This window comes from Coccinella septempunctata, chromosome 6, assembly GCF_907165205.1.
Source record: "Coccinella septempunctata chromosome 6, icCocSept1.1, whole genome shotgun sequence".
Lineage (NCBI taxonomy): Eukaryota > Metazoa > Arthropoda > Insecta > Coleoptera > Coccinellidae > Coccinella > Coccinella septempunctata.
This window is the reverse complement of record NC_058194.1, coordinates 582,270-600,488: the sequence shown is the minus strand read 5'-3', so window position 1 is coordinate 600,488 and position 18,219 is coordinate 582,270. Positions and strand designations below refer to the sequence as shown.

General features: G+C 37.7%; 2 protein-coding genes across 2 annotated transcripts; one reads left to right on the top strand and one right to left on the bottom strand.

The window, feature by feature from the left end:
- The first annotated feature begins 10,882 nt into the window (after positions 1-10,882).
- Positions 10,883-12,026, top strand: LOC123315280. The gene is made up of 2 exons (XM_044900920.1): positions 10,883-11,891; positions 11,983-12,026. The coding sequence occupies exons 1-2, from the start codon at positions 10,883-10,885 to the stop codon at positions 12,024-12,026; spliced, it is 1,053 nt and encodes a 350-aa protein (XP_044756855.1).
- LOC123315527 lies at positions 12,020-13,211 on the bottom strand. Its single transcript, XM_044901255.1, has 2 exons — positions 12,465-13,211; positions 12,020-12,343 (listed from the first exon to the last, which is right to left on the bottom strand). The coding sequence occupies exons 1-2, from the start codon at positions 12,611-12,613 to the stop codon at positions 12,094-12,096; spliced, it is 399 nt and encodes a 132-aa protein (XP_044757190.1). The 5' UTR covers positions 12,614-13,211; the 3' UTR covers positions 12,020-12,093.
- Between the last annotated feature and the right edge of the window lie 5,008 nt (positions 13,212-18,219).

The window sequence follows — 18,219 nt, the reverse complement described above, 5'->3', positions numbered from 1 at the left end:
CGCTTCATATAAGAAAGTCGTGCGGACTCTGAAAATTCCACATATAGTAAAATGTGAGGTTCTAGGACATGATTTTCGTATTTTTCAAAAATTAGCAGAGGTATGAACGGAAAATTTCCTAGGAAGTAGTATCTTACCCAATTCAACCCAAATCGACGATAAAAACCATAGGTCACGCTTCATATAAGAAAGTCGTTCGGACTCTGAAAATTCCACATATAGTAAAATGTGAGGTTCGGAGACATAATTTTCTTATTTTTCAAAAATTAGGGAAGTTATGAACGTTAAACTTCGTAGGAAGTAGTATCTTTCCTAATTCAACCCAAATCGACGATAAAAACCATAGGTCACGCTTCATATAAGAAAGTCGTTCGGACTCTGAAAATTCCACATATAGTAAAATGTGAGGTTCGAGGACATGATTTTCGTATTTTTCAAAAATTAGCAGAGGTATGAACGGAAAACTTCCTAGGAAGTAGTATCTTACCTAATTCAACCCAAATCGACGATAAAAACCATAGGTCACGCTTCATATAAAAAAGTCGTTCGGACTCTGAAAATTCCACATATAGTAAAATGTGAGGTTCGGAGACATAATTTTCTTATTTTTCAAAAATTAGGGAAGATATGAACGGGAAACTTCGTAGAAAGTTGTACTTCACCTAATTACACTAAAATCGACGAAAAAAACCATAGGTCACGCTTCATATAAGAAAGTCGTTCGGACTCTGAAAATTCCACATATAGTAAAATGTGGGGTTCGGAGACATAATTTTCTTATTTTTCAAAAACTATTGAAGGAACGTTGAAAATACTTTCTACGAAGTAGTATCTCACCTAAGTCAACCCAAATTGACGATAAAAACCATAGGTCACGCTTCATATAAGAAAGTCGTTCGGACCCTGAAAATTCCACATATAGTAAAATGTGAGGTTCGGAGACATAATTTTCTTTTTTTCAAAAATTAGGGAAGGTATGAACGGGAAACTTCGTAGGAAGTAGAATCTAACCTAATTACACCCAAATCGACGATAAAAACCATAGGTCACGCTTCATATAAGAAAGTCGTTCGGACTCTGAAAATTCCACATATAGTAAAATGTGAGGTTCGAGGACATGATTTTCGTATTTTTCAAAAATTAGCAGAGGTATGAACGGAAAACTTCCTAGGAAGTAGTATCTTACCTAATTCAACCCAAATCGACGATAAAAACCATAGGTCACGCTTCATATAAGAAAGTCGTGCGGACTCTGAAAATTCCACATATAGTAAAATGTGAGGTTCTAGGACATGATTTTCGTATTTTTCAAAAATTAGCAGAGGTATGAACGGAAAATTTCCTAGGAAGTAGTATCTTACCCAATTCAACCCAAATCGACGATAAAAACCATAGGTCACGCTTCATATAAGAAAGTCGTTCGGACTCTGAAAATTCCACATATAGTAAAATGTGAGGTTCGGAGACATAATTTTCTTATTTTTCAAAAATTAGGGAAGGTATGAACGGGAAACTTCGTAGGAAGTAGAATCTAACCTAATTACACCCAAATCGACGATAAAAACCATAGGTCACGCTTCATATAAGAAAGTCGTTCGGACTCTGAAAATTCCACATATAGTAAAATGTGAGGTTCGGAGACATAATTTTCTTTTTTTCAAAAATTAGGGAAGATATGAACGGGAAACTTCGTAGGAAGTTGTACTTCTCCTAATTACACTAAAATCGACGAAAAAAACCATAGGTCACGCTTCATATAAGAAAGTCGTTCGGACTCTGAAAATTCCACATATAGTAAAATGTGAGGTTCGGAGACATAATTTTCTTTTCTTCAAAAATTAGGGAAGGTATGAACGGGAAACTTCGTAGGAAGTAGAATCTAACCTAATTACACCCAAATCGACGATAAAAACCATAGGTCACGCTTCATATAAGAAAGTCGTTCGGACTCTGAAAATTCCACATATAGTAAAATGTGAGGTTCGAGGACATGATTTTCGTATTTTTCAAAAATTAGCAGAGGTATGAACGGAAAACTTCGTAGGAAGTTGTACTTCACCTAATTACACTAGAATCGACGAAAAAAACCATAGGTCACGCTTCATATAAGAAAGTTGTTCGGACTCTGAAAATTCCACATATAGTAAAATGTGAGGTTCGGAGACATAATTTTCTTTTTTTCAAAAATTAGGGAAGGTATGAACGGGAAACTTCGTAGGAAGTAGAATCTAACCTAATTACACCCAAATCGACGATAAAAACCATAGGTCACGCTTCATATAAGAAAGTCGTTCGGACTCTGAAAATTCCACATATAGTAAAATGTGAGGTTCGGAGACATAATTTTCTTATTTTTCAAAAATTAGGGAAGATATGAACGGGAAACTTCGTAGGAAGTAGTATCTAACCTAATTACACCCAAATCGACGATAAAAACCATAGGTCACGCTTCATATAAGAAAGTCGTTCGGACTCTGAAAATTCCACATATAGTAAAATGTGAGGTTCGGAGACATAATTTTCTTTTTTTTCAAAAATTAGGGAAGATATGAACGGGAAACTTCGTAGGAAGTTGTACTTCACCTAATTACACTAAAATCGACGAAAAAAACCATAGGTCACGCTTCATATAAGAAAGTTGTTCGGACTCTGAAAATTCCACATATAGTAAAATGTGAGGTTCGGAGACATAATTTTCTTTTTTTTCAAAAATTAGGGAAGATATGAACGGGAAACTTCGTAGGAAGTTGTACTTCACCTAATTACACTAAAATCGACGAAAAAAACCATAGGTCACGCTTCATATAAGAAAGTCGTTCGGACTCTGAAAATTCCACATATAGTAAAATGTGAGGTTCGGAGACATAATTTTCTTTTTTTCAAAAATTAGGGAAGATATGAACGGGAAACTTCGTAGGAAGTAGTATCTCACCTAACTCAACCCAAATCGACGATAAAAACCATAGGTCACGCTTCATATAAGAAAGTCGTTCGGACTCTGAAAATTCCACATATAGTAAAATGTGAGGTTCGGAGACATAATTTTCATTTTTTCAAAAAGTAGGGAAGGTATGAACGGGAAACTTCGTAGGAAGTAGAATCTAACCTAGTTACACCGAAATCGACGATAAAAACCATAGGTCACGCTTCATATAAGAAAGTCGTTCGGACTCTGAAAATTCCACATATAGTAAAATGTGAGGTTCGGAGACATAATTTTCTTTTTTTCAAAAATTAGGGAAGATATGAACGGGAAACTTCGTAGGAAGTAGTATCTCACCTAACTCAACCCAAATCGACGATAAAAACCATAGGTCACGCTTCATATAAGAAAGTCGTTCGGACTCTGAAAATTCCACATATAGTAAAATGTGAGGTTCGGAGACATAATTTTCTTTTTTTCAAAAATTAGGGAAGATATGAACGGGAAACTTCGTAGGAAGTAGTATCTCACCTAACTCAACCCAAATCGACGATAAAAACCATAGGTCACGCTTCATATAAGAAAGTCGTTCGGACTCTGAAAATTCCACATATAGTAAAATGTGAGGTTCGGAGACATAATTTTCATTTTTTCAAAAAGTAGGGAAGGTATGAACGGGAAACTTCGTAGGAAGTAGAATCTAACCTAATTACACCCAAATCGACGATAAAAACCATAGGTCACGCTTCATATAAGAAAGTCGTTCGGACTCTGAAAATTCCACATATAGTAAAATGTGAGGTTCGGAGACATAATTTTCTTTTTTTCAAAAATTAGGGAAGATATGAACGGGAAACTTCGTAGGAAGTTGTACTTCTCCTAATTACACTAAAATCGACGAAAAAAACCATAGGTCACGCTTCATATAAGAAAGTCGTTCGGACTCTGAAAATTCCACATATAGTAAAATGTGAGGTTCGGAGACATAATTTTCTTTTCTTCAAAAATTAGGGAAGGTATGAACGGGAAACTTCGTAGGAAGTAGAATCTAACCTAATTACACCCAAATCGACGATAAAAACCATAGGTCACGCTTCATATAAGAAAGTCGTTCGGACTCTGAAAATTCCACATATAGTAAAATGTGAGGTTCGGAGACATAATTTTCTTTTTTTCAAAAATTAGGGAAGATATGAACGGGAAACTTCGTAGGAAGTAGTATCTCACCTAATTACACCCAAATCGACGATAAAAACCATAGGTCACGCTTCATATAAGAAAGTCGTTCGGACTCTGAAAATTCCACATATAGTAAAATGTGAGGTTCGGAGACATAATTTTCTTATTTTTCAAAAATTAGCAGAGGTATGAACGGAAAACTTCGTAGGAAGTAGTATCTTACCTAATTCAACCCAAATCGACGATAAAAACCATAGTTCACGCTTCATATAAGAAACTTGTCCGGACTGAAAATTCCACATATAGTAAAATGTGAGGTTCGAGTGACATGATTTCCTCATTTTTCAAAAACTACTGAAGGAATGTTCGAAAAACATCTCAGGAGGTAGTATCGTACCTATACCAACCCAAATCAATGATAAAAACCATAGGTCATGCTTAATATAAGAAACTTGTTCGGACTCTGAAAATTCCACATATAGTAAAATGTGAGGTTCGGGCGATATGATTTCCTTATTTTTCAAAAACTATTGGAGGAATGTTCTAAAAGCAGCTCAGGAGGTAGTATCGTACCTATACCAACCCAAATCAACGATAAAAACCATAGGTCATGCTTCATATAAGAAACTTGTTCGGACCCTGAAAATTGTCGCGGTCTTCTGGAGGGTTACCCCATGCTCTCCTAGCATATGTAGGTAGGGAGGGCTCCGTCTCGGACACATAACGATGTTTAACGTTGAAAAGAGTCGTTCGGATGGGAGACCATAGATGGTTGCTCCGATGCATATTTTCGTTTATGTCTTCGTTTAATAAAGTGTTATTATCCCGAAAGGTGCATTCGAAACTTATGAATGAGAGACCTTCGGACATATTACGAGTGTGAGACTGATACGATTAGAGATATTCGATGCGATCCGAGGCAAATCGCCCCGGATCTAATGAATATGTACGTAATTGTGATTCTGGAGGGTTATCCCATGTCCTCCAGACACATATGTAAAGGGATGGAGAATGGGTCATGCTGGCCAGTTGTGGCGGATTTCTTTTTCTAGGATGAAGTTGCTGTTCTGGTTGGTAGGCTCGAATCGGATCCCCGCAGTGATGGGTTTGACGTGATTTCGTAGAATAAGTCGGTGCATTATCAGAATTAAGCTCCGATGTGCGAACTTTGAAGTGGTTGATCTCAGCTAGTCTTTGTTCTTCCGGAGTATTCTCGATCTCGATGTATCGCTTCTATGTTTCATCTCTTGCCTTGAGCGACCCCTCGCAGCGAGATCGCGGTCCGCTTCGTATCTTTGTATTCGAATGGCCATTATGCGATCGACTATAAAAAACGTGTCTAACCTTTCGGTTTTACCTTTCGGTTATGTCACTATACTTTGCGACCACTCACTCCTCGGACTTCCTTCCGAACGAGAATGAATTACATCTCTCATTCACCGAGTCGTTATTTTTTCATATATAGCGAAGGGTTGAGAATGTGTATGGAGCCGGGGGTTTACCACTTGTGGCAAACGCCTCGGCGAGGGACATAACGGTCTCAGTTTCTTTGCGGTCTAGTAGAAACGTTCAAGGCTTAGAACTCCTGTGTTCGGAGCTAATCGTATCTCTGGGCTCGCAAGGTGCTAAACCTTAGTCTTCCGACGCGGTTAGTGCCATATTACAAGGGTCCGCGCGTAGCTCATCTGTTATCCTTCTGCCGTGTTGTCTGATTTTCGAGGAGGGTGTTCGACTGCGATTTCGATTGAATTTCGTTAGTCGATTTACCCGAAGATTGTTGATGTACATAGGCGAAGATGCTGACGTCTCGTGGCCCTATCGTGTGAACATAGTCAGTTCACATATACTTAGAGTGGTTAGTTTTACCCTACTGATGACTTAGTTTCAGCTTCTATGAGCCGTAAGACTCAAACAATGTGACTTTACCAAGGCATCAGACGTGTTCGTCTGGTGTCGCACGAGCCAAGGTTGCCGTTTGGAGCTAATGGTCAGCGGCGGGATCGCCACGTACGACCTGGGCCCTTGAGGGTCAATCCTTGACGGTTAATCATGGTTCAATTTCGATGTTGAAGCTTTAAATAATTGCCTGTAGGCAACTTACATCCTGGCAAGGGTGACAGTGGGTACATCGGTTTCCATGCTACGGATCTGTTGATACTCTGCCCTTAGCTTGGGGATTCGTCTTGTCGATTAGACGAGACCCCGTAACGAAGATGAAAGCCTCTTCTCCAGCTCGAAGACGATACACACATTTCGTGTCAGTATCCGTAGTTTACAGAAAAAACGATTCAAAACGTTATAGTTTTCTGAACACTTCACATAAACGAGAATAGCAATAGTACACTTCAAAATAATAAATGAAAAACCGTCTATGTGACCGATAATGCCTGACAAAAAGAATTGTTAAAACTGATGGAGATGTTTGTCTCCCAAATCTTCATTAAATTGCGAATGATAGCGCAAGATGATATCACGATAGCGCGATCCGGTTATCGACTATAAGTTTCGGAGCTGTACGAAATAACGTACTGAACCGGGTGCTGTAGGACTGGAACGTGACCACGATTGTCAATATTAAATGCGTTCGGGTGAATAACGTGTTGAATCATTTTCTAGTTTTAAATGCGACCCTTCCTGCCAATAACGTGTTGATTCAACGTGAAATTCATCCGAAATCAGTATCAATTCAATATAAAATTTTTGTCAACCACCGTCATTGAGTAAAATCCAAATCAATCTGACAGTCAACCATCATATCAAGATAACACATTGAAATGGACAGGTAGGTCTTATTCATTTATTTATTTATTCATATATTTATTGAGTATGAGAATACAAACAGTTATTTCAACCCAATACAGTAGTCACAGATTCACATGGAAAAGTTGCAATAACGTACAAAAATACCTCCAATACTTAAACCCAGTATTCAGTGATGAAACTTCTGGAAAAAAACAATATAGTGAAAAATCCCCATTATCGCAAAAAAACAAGTAAAATCATATACATATAAACAGGAAAGCAAATACAACTTTAATCATAACTTCGCATAATAATGAAGTTTCAACATTTTCTTAAACTGCACAATGGAAACATTGAAGGGATCTATATTGACAGAGCTCGAGATGAACTCTGTCAATCGACGATAAAAACCATAGGTCACGCTTCATAGAAGAAAGTCGTTCGGACTCTGAAAATTCCACATATAGTAAAATGTGAGGTTCGGAGACATAATTTTCTTATTCTTCAAAAATTAGGGAAGATATGAACGGGAAACTTCGTGGGAAGTTGTATCTCACCTAATTACACTCATATCGACGATAAAAACCATAGGTCAAGCTTCATATAAGAAAGTCGTTCGGACTCTGAAAATTCCACATATAGTAAAATGTGAGGTTCGGAGACATAATTTTCTTTTTTTCAAAAATTAGGGAAGATATGAACGGGAAACTTCGTAGGAAGTAGTACTTCACCTAATTACACTAAAATCGACGAAAAAAACCATAGGTCACGCTTCATATAAGAAAGTCGTTCGGACTCTGAAAATTCCACATATAGTAAAATGTGAGGTTCGGAGACATAATTTTCTTTTTTTCAAAAATTAGGGAAGGTATGAACGGAAAACTTCGTAGGAAGTAGAATCTAACCTAATTACACCCAAATCGACGATAAAAACCATAGGTCACGCTTCATATAAGAAAGTCGTTCGGACTCTGAAAATTCCACATATAGTAAAATGTGAGGTTCGGAGACATAATTTTCTTTTCTTCAAAAATTAGGGAAGGTATGAACGGGAAACTTCGTAGGAAGTAGAATCTAACCTAATTACACCCAAATCGACGATAAAAACCATAGGTCACGCTTCATATAAGAAAGTCGTTCGGACTCTGAAAATTCCACATATAGTAAAATGTGAGGTTCGAGGACATGATTTTCGTATTTTTCAAAAATTAGCAGAGGTATGAACGGAAAACTTCCTAGGAAGTAGTATCTTACCTAATTCAACCCAAATCGACGATAAAAACCATAGGTCACGCTTCATATAAGAAAGTCGTGCGGACTCTGAAAATTCCACATATAGTAAAATGTGAGGTTCTAGGACATGATTTTCGTATTTTTCAAAAATTAGCAGAGGTATGAACGGAAAATTTCCTAGGAAGTAGTATCTTACCCAATTCAACCCAAATCGACGATAAAAACCATAGGTCACGCTTCATATAAGAAAGTCGTTCGGACTCTGAAAATTCCACATATAGTAAAATGTGAGGTTCGGAGACATAATTTTCTTATTTTTCAAAAATTAGGGAAGTTATGAACGTTAAACTTCGTAGGAAGTAGTATCTTTCCTAATTCAACCCAAATCGACGATAAAAACCATAGGTCACGCTTCATATAAGAAAGTCGTTCGGACTCTGAAAATTCCACATATAGTAAAATGTGAGGTTCGAGGACATGATTTTCGTATTTTTCAAAAATTAGCAGAGGTATGAACGGAAAACTTCCTAGGAAGTAGTATCTTACCTAATTCAACCCAAATCGACGATAAAAACCATAGGTCACGCTTCATATAAAAAAGTCGTTCGGACTCTGAAAATTCCACATATAGTAAAATGTGAGGTTCGGTGACATAATTTTTCAAAAACTATTGAAGGAATGTTCGGAAAACTTCCTAGGAAGTAGTATCTCACCTAATTCAACCCAAATCGACGATAAAAACCATAGGTCACGCTACATATAAGAAAGTCGTTCGGACTCTGAAAATTCCACATATAGTAAAATGTGAGGTTCGGAGACATAATTTTTCAAAAACTATTGAAGGAATGTTCGGAAAACTTCCTAGGAAGTAGTATCTCACCTAATTCAACCTAAATCGACGATAAAAACCATAGGTCACGCTTCATATAAGAAAGTCGTTCGGACTCTGAAAATTCCACATATAGTAAAATGTGAGGTTCGGTGACATAATTTTTCAAAAACTATTGAAGGAATGTTCGGAAAACTTCCTAGGAAGTAGTATCTCACCTAATTCAACCCAAATCGACGATAAAAACCATAGGTCACGCTACATATAAGAAAGTCGTTCGGACTCTGAAAATTCCACATATAGTAAAATGTGAGGTACGGAGACATAATTTTATTATTTTTCAAAAACTATTGAAGGAACGTTGGAAATACTTTCTACGAAGTAGTATAATTTGAAAAATTTACTACCGAAGAGAACTAATTGTTCTCAACTAATTTCTACAGTTGCTTTGTTGTGAAGTACTGTCAAATGTGGATTTACCAGTGATGAACTGGAAAATTGTACGTTTATAGTGTTATTGTCGGGAATTTTAAAAAACGTTCACGAACATCTGTGGATGCTGTGTTTCGAAGGGAGGCGAAGTACTGCGGCATTTTTGTTACCGTATGTTCATTGTGACAGGCGAGGTACTGCTGCCTTTTTGTTGTCGTCTGTTTGATTGCAGGAAGTGGAGAACTGCAACAATTCTCTGGAGGGCCTCACACACTTCAAGACAAGAATGTCTGTTGGCATGGAGTTTGTAAAAATTTTGAGGGAAGAACTGCTCAAGCAAACTGCTACCTTGAGGAAGGATTTGGAGAGAATAGAGGCCGAAATTAAGGGAGATAGGAAGGATGTGTGGAGCCGACTGCAGTCGGTTGGAACTCGTCTGGATAGTGTGGAGTCTGAGATACTGAAAGCCGAGAGAAAGGCGAGAAAGAATAATTTAATCATTGTGGGACTGGAGGTTGATTTTGGGAATATTGTGGAATCAACAATAGCAAAACTCAATCAGATTTTAAATCTAAGCCTTTCCAAGTTGAGCATCAACAATATATACAGCCTTGGTCGCTCGAGCTTGGCTCTCATCAAGGTGGAGTTTACTTCGTTCCTAGCGAAATCCTTGGTACTGAAGAACAGATCTAAGCTACGTGGAACTAAAATCTATATACGTGAAGACTTGTGTGATAAGGATAGAAGAGACGAAAAAATTCTGAGGAGTCATCTCAGGGAGGCTAGAAAAAGGGAATATAAGGCTTATCTCAAAAACGGTTTCCTTTACGTAAATGGTACTAAATATGGTCCTGAGGAGTTGTCTGGAGGTGAGCCGATAGTGAATGTGCGTGTAAACGATAACGGTGATCCCTCGGGTGATCCTTTGTGTGATGATGTTTTTGATGGGGAGGGATCAGACGTGCTGAATGCGACCGTGAAGGGGGTGCGAGATCAGGGAGTGGCGGAAGTTGAAATTGTGGAGAGTGTGAAGTCAAACAGTGCTCCGAATTCGCCGAACCCAGTGTCGCGTCTCAAGCAGTTATCCCTAGAACATGAGCATATACAGATCTTGGACGAGTGCCGCATCCGTAAGGATGCAGATAGGATCAGCGAAGTTTTAATGAAGGCGGAGGATATTGTCCAACATAAGAAGGGGAGTCATCAAACCACTAGCGTCGAGAGTTCTTCAACTAGAACAACGAGGAGCAGGAACAAAGAGACTGTGGTGAATAAAAATTGATACTGCCCAATCTTTCTTTTTTGTTTGATTTTCTATATTGCTGCATGATATTTTTTCGCTATTTTTTTTGCTATTTTTTTTGCTATTTTTTTTTGCTATTTTTTTTGTTGCTATTGTTCAAGCTGCTTGTTGCATCCTTGCTTTTTTTGTTTTTCCTGTTTTTCACTGCATTTGTTTTGCTGCTTGCTTGTTGTTTGTACTAATTTCGGCGAAATTTTTTTTTCTGGTTGTTCTCTGCTGTCTCTAATTTTAACCGCTTAACATGAAGTTGTCTCATTTGAATGCGAGATCTTTGCAGCCCAAGTTGTGTGAGTTCAGGGATATTGTACATAATTCTCAGTACGACATTGTGGGGGTGACTGAGACCTGGTTTGTTGATGGGATGGGATCAGACGATGTGTCGGTGCAGGGTTTTAGGCTATATCGCAGCGACAGGCTCGGGAGGGGTGGCGGAGTTTGTGTGTATGTCAGAGAATATTTGAGGTGTGAGTTGGTTGATTTGGAGGTGGAAACGGAGAGCCCCGTTGAGTACTTGTGGTTGAAGGTTCATCTGTCTGGCTATACAATCATCGTGGGATTTCTTTATCGACCACCTGATAAAAAGAAGCGACCATCTAAGTTGAGTCCTTTTATTGACGACATGAATAAGATGTTGAGTTTAGTTAGTCCTATGGGAAGTTATTTGTTTTGTTTGGGTGATGTCAATGTGGATCTGTTGACTGGTAGAGGCCCGGTTGTTGATTGTTTCTTTTCGTTTGGCCTTGATCAGATAATAAGTGAGCCTACTAGAATAACATCACGTGGAGGTTCGTTGGTGGATCCTATTTTTGTTAGTTGCCCGAGTACAATGATCAAGTCTTCCGGTGTTGTTAACGTGGATCACATAAGTGATCATAGTCTTACATTTGTTGAGGTAAAACTTCTGAGAGAGAAAAAAGTTTCCAGGTTAATTAAATACAGGGACTTCTCCAATTTCGATAATGATGTGTTTCTCGAGGACCTACAAAATAAGAGGTGGATTGAGTTTTTGTACGAGTCGAATATTGATAATAAGGTAGAAATTTTCAACAGCTTTTTACTGAGCGTATTTAATAAGCATGCTCCTGTTGTGACTAGAAGGGTTTCTCGTCCTAAGGCTCCGTGGATTACTGACTTTATAAGACATCTGATGGGAGAACGTGATCGCGCCTTGAACAGGTTTAAGAACTTCCGGAGCGATGACATGTGGAAGGAATATAAGAACTTGAGAAATAAGGTCCTTTTTGAGATTCGTAAGTCAAAGAAGTCATTTATTGCTGAGGCCACATTAGAAGGAGGTAAAAAGGCATGGATGGCGTTGAAAAATATTGGGATTTCTTGTAGATTTAGGTCGGGCTTATCTGGAGAATTATCTGACCCAGAAGTAATTAATGATTATTTTGCACAATTTAATGCCACCACGAATGATGCATTATGTATGGAGAGAACTTCCTTCTATAATGAAAATAAGTTTGACCGGTCATTGTCGTTTGACTTCCACATTGTAGAGCAGGCATTGGTTACCGATTTGCTTAATGATATCAAGACCAAGTCAATGGGTGCAGATTCTATAGACATTGGGATGCTCAATTTTTGTAGGCCATTTATTGATCCCTTCATACTGCACCTAGTGAATAGTTGCATTCTTAAAGGTGTATTTCCGACCACCTGGAAAACTGCTGTTGGGGTTCCCTTGCCGAAGGTCCTAGAACCAAACACCGTGTCGGATTTACGAATTATTAGTATTTTACCTGTTCTATCGAAGGTGCTGGAAAGGGTACTTTACCAGCAGATGAGCTGTTACTTTGAAGCAAAAGAGTTGTTACCTTCCTATCAGTCTGGCTTTCGGAAGGGATGTAGCACGGCTACATGTCTCCTGTCGGTGACTGATGCTATTTTCCGTGATCTTGATCGGGGATTCATAGATGTACTCGTTCTGCTGGATTTCAGCAAAGCCTTCGACACTATCAATCATAAGTTGTTGTGTGCGAAGCTGAAATACTATGGTTTCTCTTTCTCTTCGCTTTCTTTGATATCTTCATTTCTGGCACTCCGTACGCAGACTATAAGGGTTGGTGATAGGCTTTCTAGCAGGAGGGATGTTTTGGCTGGAGTTCCACAGGGATCTATTCTTGGTCCTCTGATGTACATCATCTACACAGCCGATGTTTTTTCTAGGTTGAAATTTTGCATGGTCGAACTATTTGCTGATGATGCGCAATTGTTATTCAGGTTCTTGCCGGAGGACATATTGCTGTCTTCTGACAGAATAAATTCGGACTTGGAGGTTTTAAGGAATATTTCACTGCACCATAATCTGAACATAAACCCAGATAAAAGTAAAATGTTGGTCTTTACGGGCAAGAGAGATTATGAGAATATTGTGAACAGTTTGAACATATGTGTAGAGGGAGTAAAGCTGAAGGCATATGACAGTGCTAGAGATCTGGGTCTATTGATTGATAGAGAGCTCAATTTTTCAGACCATGTATCCCAGATTACGAGATCAGCTTTTTTCAAGCTTAAATTGATTTACTCCGCACGGAGGTATTTGACGATTGAGATCAAGAAAATGCTGTGTGAAACATTGATTCTATCCAGATTCAATTACTGTGACGTTGTGTATGGTTCGTGTATCAATCATTTTTCCCGGAATCGCATTCAGAGTATCCAAAATTGGTGCGTGAGGTTCATTTATGGGCTCAGGAAATTTGACAGGGGAATTTCTCGTAGAATAAATGAGCTGAATTGGCTGCGCATGGATAATCGGGCTAAATTGCACTTGGGTTGCTTCGTGTTCAGATTGATGAAGGTGCCGTCGGTGCACGATCTGAGGCTCAGGTTGATACCGAGATGTGCCGTTCATGATCGTCATATACGTGGCGCGAACTTGCTGACGATTCCGTCTCATCGGACGGCCAGGTTTCAGAGGTCATTCTCTTACGGTGCTGCAAAAATTTTCAATGCTGTCAACTTGGATTTGCATTCAACTTCGTATTCACAGTTTAGGGCACGTTTGAGATCTATATTATTCCAGAGACAGATTCAGTGATGTTTATTTTATCATATTCTATTTTTTTGCTTTTGCTTTCTATAAGTGTTAAGTTTTCACATATGATTTGTTTTTTTTTTTCTGGTCTTGTTACATGTTGTATTACTATGGTTTGGACCATTATCGATGTAATTTTTTTTTTTGGGGCCTCTCTGGAGTTAAGTGTAAGAGTAGTCATAGACTAAACTTCGCTTCAGTTGGGTCCCTAACATCTTCAGAGTGTATCTTATGATTTCATTCTAATAAAGGCGACATTATTATTATTATTATTATCTCACCTAAGTCAACCCAAATCGACGATAAAAACCATAGGTCACGCTTCATATAAGAAAGTCGTTCGGACTCTGAAAATTCCACATATAGTAAAATGTGAGGTTCGGAGAGATAATTTTTTTTTTTTCAAAAATTAGGGAAGATATGAACGGAAACTTCGTAGGAAGTAGTATCTCACCTAACTCAACCCAAGTCGACGATAAAAACCATAGGTCACGCTTCATATAAGAAAGTCGTTCGGACTGAAAATTCCACATATAGTAAAATGTGAGGTTCGGAGACATAATTTTATTATTTTTCAAAAACTATTGAAGGAACGTTGGAAATACTTTCTACGAAGTAGTATCTCACCTAAGTCAACCCAAATCGACGATAAAAACCATAGGTCACGCTTCATATAAGAAAGTCGTTCGGACTCTGAAAATTCCACGTATAGTAAAATGTGAGGTTCGGAGACATAATTTTCCTTTTTTCAAAAATTAGGGAAGGTATGAACGGGAAACTTCGTGGGAAGTGGTATCTCACCTAATTACACTCAAATCGACGATAAAAACCATAGGTCACGCTTCATATAAGAAAGTCGTTCGGACTCTGAAAATTCCACATATAGTAAAATGTGAGGTTCGGAGACATAATTTTCTTATTCTTCAAAAATTAGGGAAGATATGAACGGGAAACTTCGTGGGAAGTTGTATCTCACCTAATTACACTCAAATCGACGATAAAAACCATAGGTCAAGCTTCATATAAGAAAGTCGTTCGGACTCTGAAAATTCCACATATAGTAAAATGTGAGGTTCGGAGACATAATTTTATTATTTTTCAAAAACTATTGAAGGAACGTTGGAAATACTTTCTACGAAGTAGTATCTCACCTAAGTCAACCCAAATCGACGATAAAAACCATAGGTCACGCTTCATATAAGAAAGTCGTTCGGACTCTGAAAATTCCACATATAGTAAAATGTGGGGTTCGGAGACATAATTTTCTTATTTTTCAAAAACTATTGAAGGAACGTTGAAAATACTTTCTACGAAGTAGTATCTCACCTAAGTCAACCCAAATTGACGATAAAAACCATAGGTCACGCTTCATATAAGAAAGTCGTTCGGACTCTGAAAATTCCACATATAGTAAAATGTGAGGTTCGGAGACATAATTTTCTTTTTTTCAAAAATTAGGGAAGGTATGAACGGGAAACTTCGTAGGAAGTAGAATCTAACCTAATTACACCCAAATCGACGATAAAAACCATAGGTCACGCTTCATATAAGAAAGTCGTTCGGACTCTGAAAATTCCACATATAGTAAAATGTGAGGTTCGAGGACATGATTTTCGTATTTTTCAAAAATTAGCAGAGGTATGAACGGAAAACTTCCTAGGAAGTAGTATCTTACCTAATTCAACCCAAATCGACGATAAAAACCATAGGTCACGCTTCATATAAGAAAGTCGTGCGGACTCTGAAAATTCCACATATAGTAAAATGTGAGGTTCTAGGACATGATTTTCGTATTTTTCAAAAATTAGCAGAGGTATGAACGGAAAATTTCCTAGGAAGTAGTATCTTACCCAATTCAACCCAAATCGACGATAAAAACCATAGGTCACGCTTCATATAAGAAAGTCGTTCGGACTCTGAAAATTCCACATATAGTAAAATGTGAGGTTCGGAGACATAATTTTCTTATTTTTCAAAAATTAGGGAAGTTATGAACGTTAAACTTCGTAGGAAGTAGTATCTTTCCTAATTCAACCCAAATCGACGATAAAAACCATAGGTCACGCTTCATATAAGAAAGTCGTTCGGACTCTGAAAATTCCACATATAGTAAAATGTGAGGTTCGAGGACATGATTTTCGTATTTTTCAAAAATTAGCAGAGGTATGAACGGAAAACTTCCTAGGAAGTAGTATCTTACCTAATTCAACCCAAATCGACGATAAAAACCATAGGTCACGCTTCATATAAAAAAGTCGTTCGGACTCTGAAAATTCCACATATAGTAAAATGTGAGGTTCGGAGACATAATTTTCTTATTTTTCAAAAATTAGGGAAGATATGAACGGGAAACTTCGTAGAAAGTTGTACTTCACCTAATTACACTAAAATCGACGAAAAAAACCATAGGTCACGCTTCATATAAGAAAGTCGTTCGGACTCTGAAAATTCCACATATAGTAAAATGTGAGGTTCGGAGACATAATTTTCTTTTTTTTCAAAAATTAGGGAAGATATGAACGGGAAACTTCGTAGGAAGTTGTACTTTACCTAATTACACTAGAATCGACGAAAAAAACCATAGGTCACGCTTCATATAAGAAAGTCGTTCGGACTCTGAAAATTCCACATATAGTAAAATGTGAGGTTCGGAGACATAATTTTCTTTTTTTCAAAAATTAGGGAAGGTATGAACGGGAAACTTCGTAGGAAGTAGAATCTAACCTAATTACACCCAAATCGACGATAAAAACCATAAGTCACGCTTCATATAAGAAAGTCGTTCGGACTCTGAAAATTCCACATATAGTAAAATGTGAGGTTCGGAGACATAATTTTCTTATTTTTCAAAAATTAGGGAAGATATGAACGGGAAACTTCGTAGGAAGTAGTATTTAACCTAATTACACCCAAATCGACGATAAAAACCATAGGTCACGCTTCATATAAGAAAGTCGTTCGGACTCTGAAAATTCCACATATAGTAAAATGTGAGGTTCGGAGACATAATTTTCTTTTTTTTCAAAAATTAGGGAAGATATGAACGGGAAACTTCGTAGGAAGTTGTACTTCACCTAATTACACTAAAATCGACGAAAAAAACCATAGGTCACGCTTCATATAAGAAAGTTGTTCGGACTCTGAAAATTCCACATATAGTAAAATGTGAGGTTCGGAGACATAATTTTCTTATTTTTCAAAAATTAGGGAAGATATGAACGGGAAACTTCGTAGGAAGTTGTACTTCACCTAATTACACTAAAATCGACGAAAAAAACCATAGGTCACGCTTCATATAAGAAAGTCGTTCGGACTCTGAAAATTCCACATATAGTAAAATGTGAGGTTCGGAGACATAATTTTCTTTTTTTCAAAAATTAGGGAAGATATGAACGGGAAACTTCGTAGGAAGTAGTATCTCACCTAACTCAACCCAAATCGACGATAAAAACCATAGGTCACGCTTCATATAAGAAAGTCGTTCGGACTCTGAAAATTCCACATATAGTAAAATGTGAGGTTCGGAGACATAATTTTCATTTTTTCAAAAAGTAGGGAAGGTATGAACGGGAAACTTCGTAGGAAGTAGAATCTAACCTAGCTACACCCAAATCGACGATAAAAACCATAGGTCACGCTTCATATAAGAAAGTCGTTCGGACTCTGAAAATTCCACATATAGTAAAATGTGAGGTTCGGAGACATAATTTTCTTTTTTTCAAAAATTAGGGAAGATATGAACGGGAAACTTCGTAGGAAGTAGTATCTCACCTAACTCAACCCAAATCGACGATAAAAACCATAGGTCACGCTTCATATAAGAAAGTCGTTCGGACTCTGAAAATTCCACATATAGTAAAATGTGAGGTTCGGAGACATAATTTTCTTTTTTTCAAAAATTAGGGAAGATATGAACGGGAAACTTCGTAGGAAGTTGTACTTCACCTAATTACACTAAAATCGACGAAAAAAACCATAGGTCACGCTTCATATAAGAAAGTCGTTCGGACTCTGAAAATTCCACATATAGTAAAATGTGAGGTTCGGAGACATAATTTTCTTTTCTTCAAAAATTAGGGAAGGTATGAACGGGAAACTTCGTAGGAAGTAGAATCTAACCTAATTACACCCAAATCGACGATAAAAACCATAGGTCACGCTTCATATAAGAAAGTCGTTCGGACTCTGAAAATTCCACATATAGTAAAATGTGAGGTTCGGAGACATAATTTTCTTTTTTTCAAAAATTAGGGAAGATATGAACGGGAAACTTCGTAGGAAGTAGTATCTCACCTAACTCAACCCAAATCGACGATAAAAACCATAGGTCACGCTTCATAGAAGAAAGTCGTTCGGACTCTGAAAATTCCACATATAGTAAAATGTGAGGTTCGGAGACATAATTTTCATTTTTTCAAAAAGTAGGGAAGGTATGAACGGGAAACTTCGTAGGAAGTAGAATCTAACCTAATTACACCCAAATCGACGATAAAAACCATAGGTCACGCTTCATATAAGAAAGTCGTTCGGAC

What these genes read in the sequence shown, in the direction of transcription:
- LOC123315280 (XM_044900920.1), top strand. Translation starts at nt 10,883, where the DNA reads ATGAAGTTGTCTCATTTGAATGCGAGATCTTTGCAGCCCAAGTTGTGT. An exon ending in TAAGGTCCTTTTTGAGATTC is followed by an intron (nt 11,892 to 11,982) that starts GTAAGTCAAAGA and finishes GATTTCTTGTAG; the next exon opens with ATTTAGGTCGGGCTTATCTG.
- LOC123315527 (XM_044901255.1), bottom strand. Translation starts at nt 12,613, where the DNA reads ATGATTGATAGTGTCGAAGGCTTTGCTGAAATCCAGCAGAACGAGTAC. An exon ending in AAAGCCAGACTGATAGGAAG is followed by an intron (nt 12,344 to 12,464) that starts GTAACAACTCTT and finishes GTTTGGTTCTAG; the next exon opens with GACCTTCGGCAAGGGAACCC.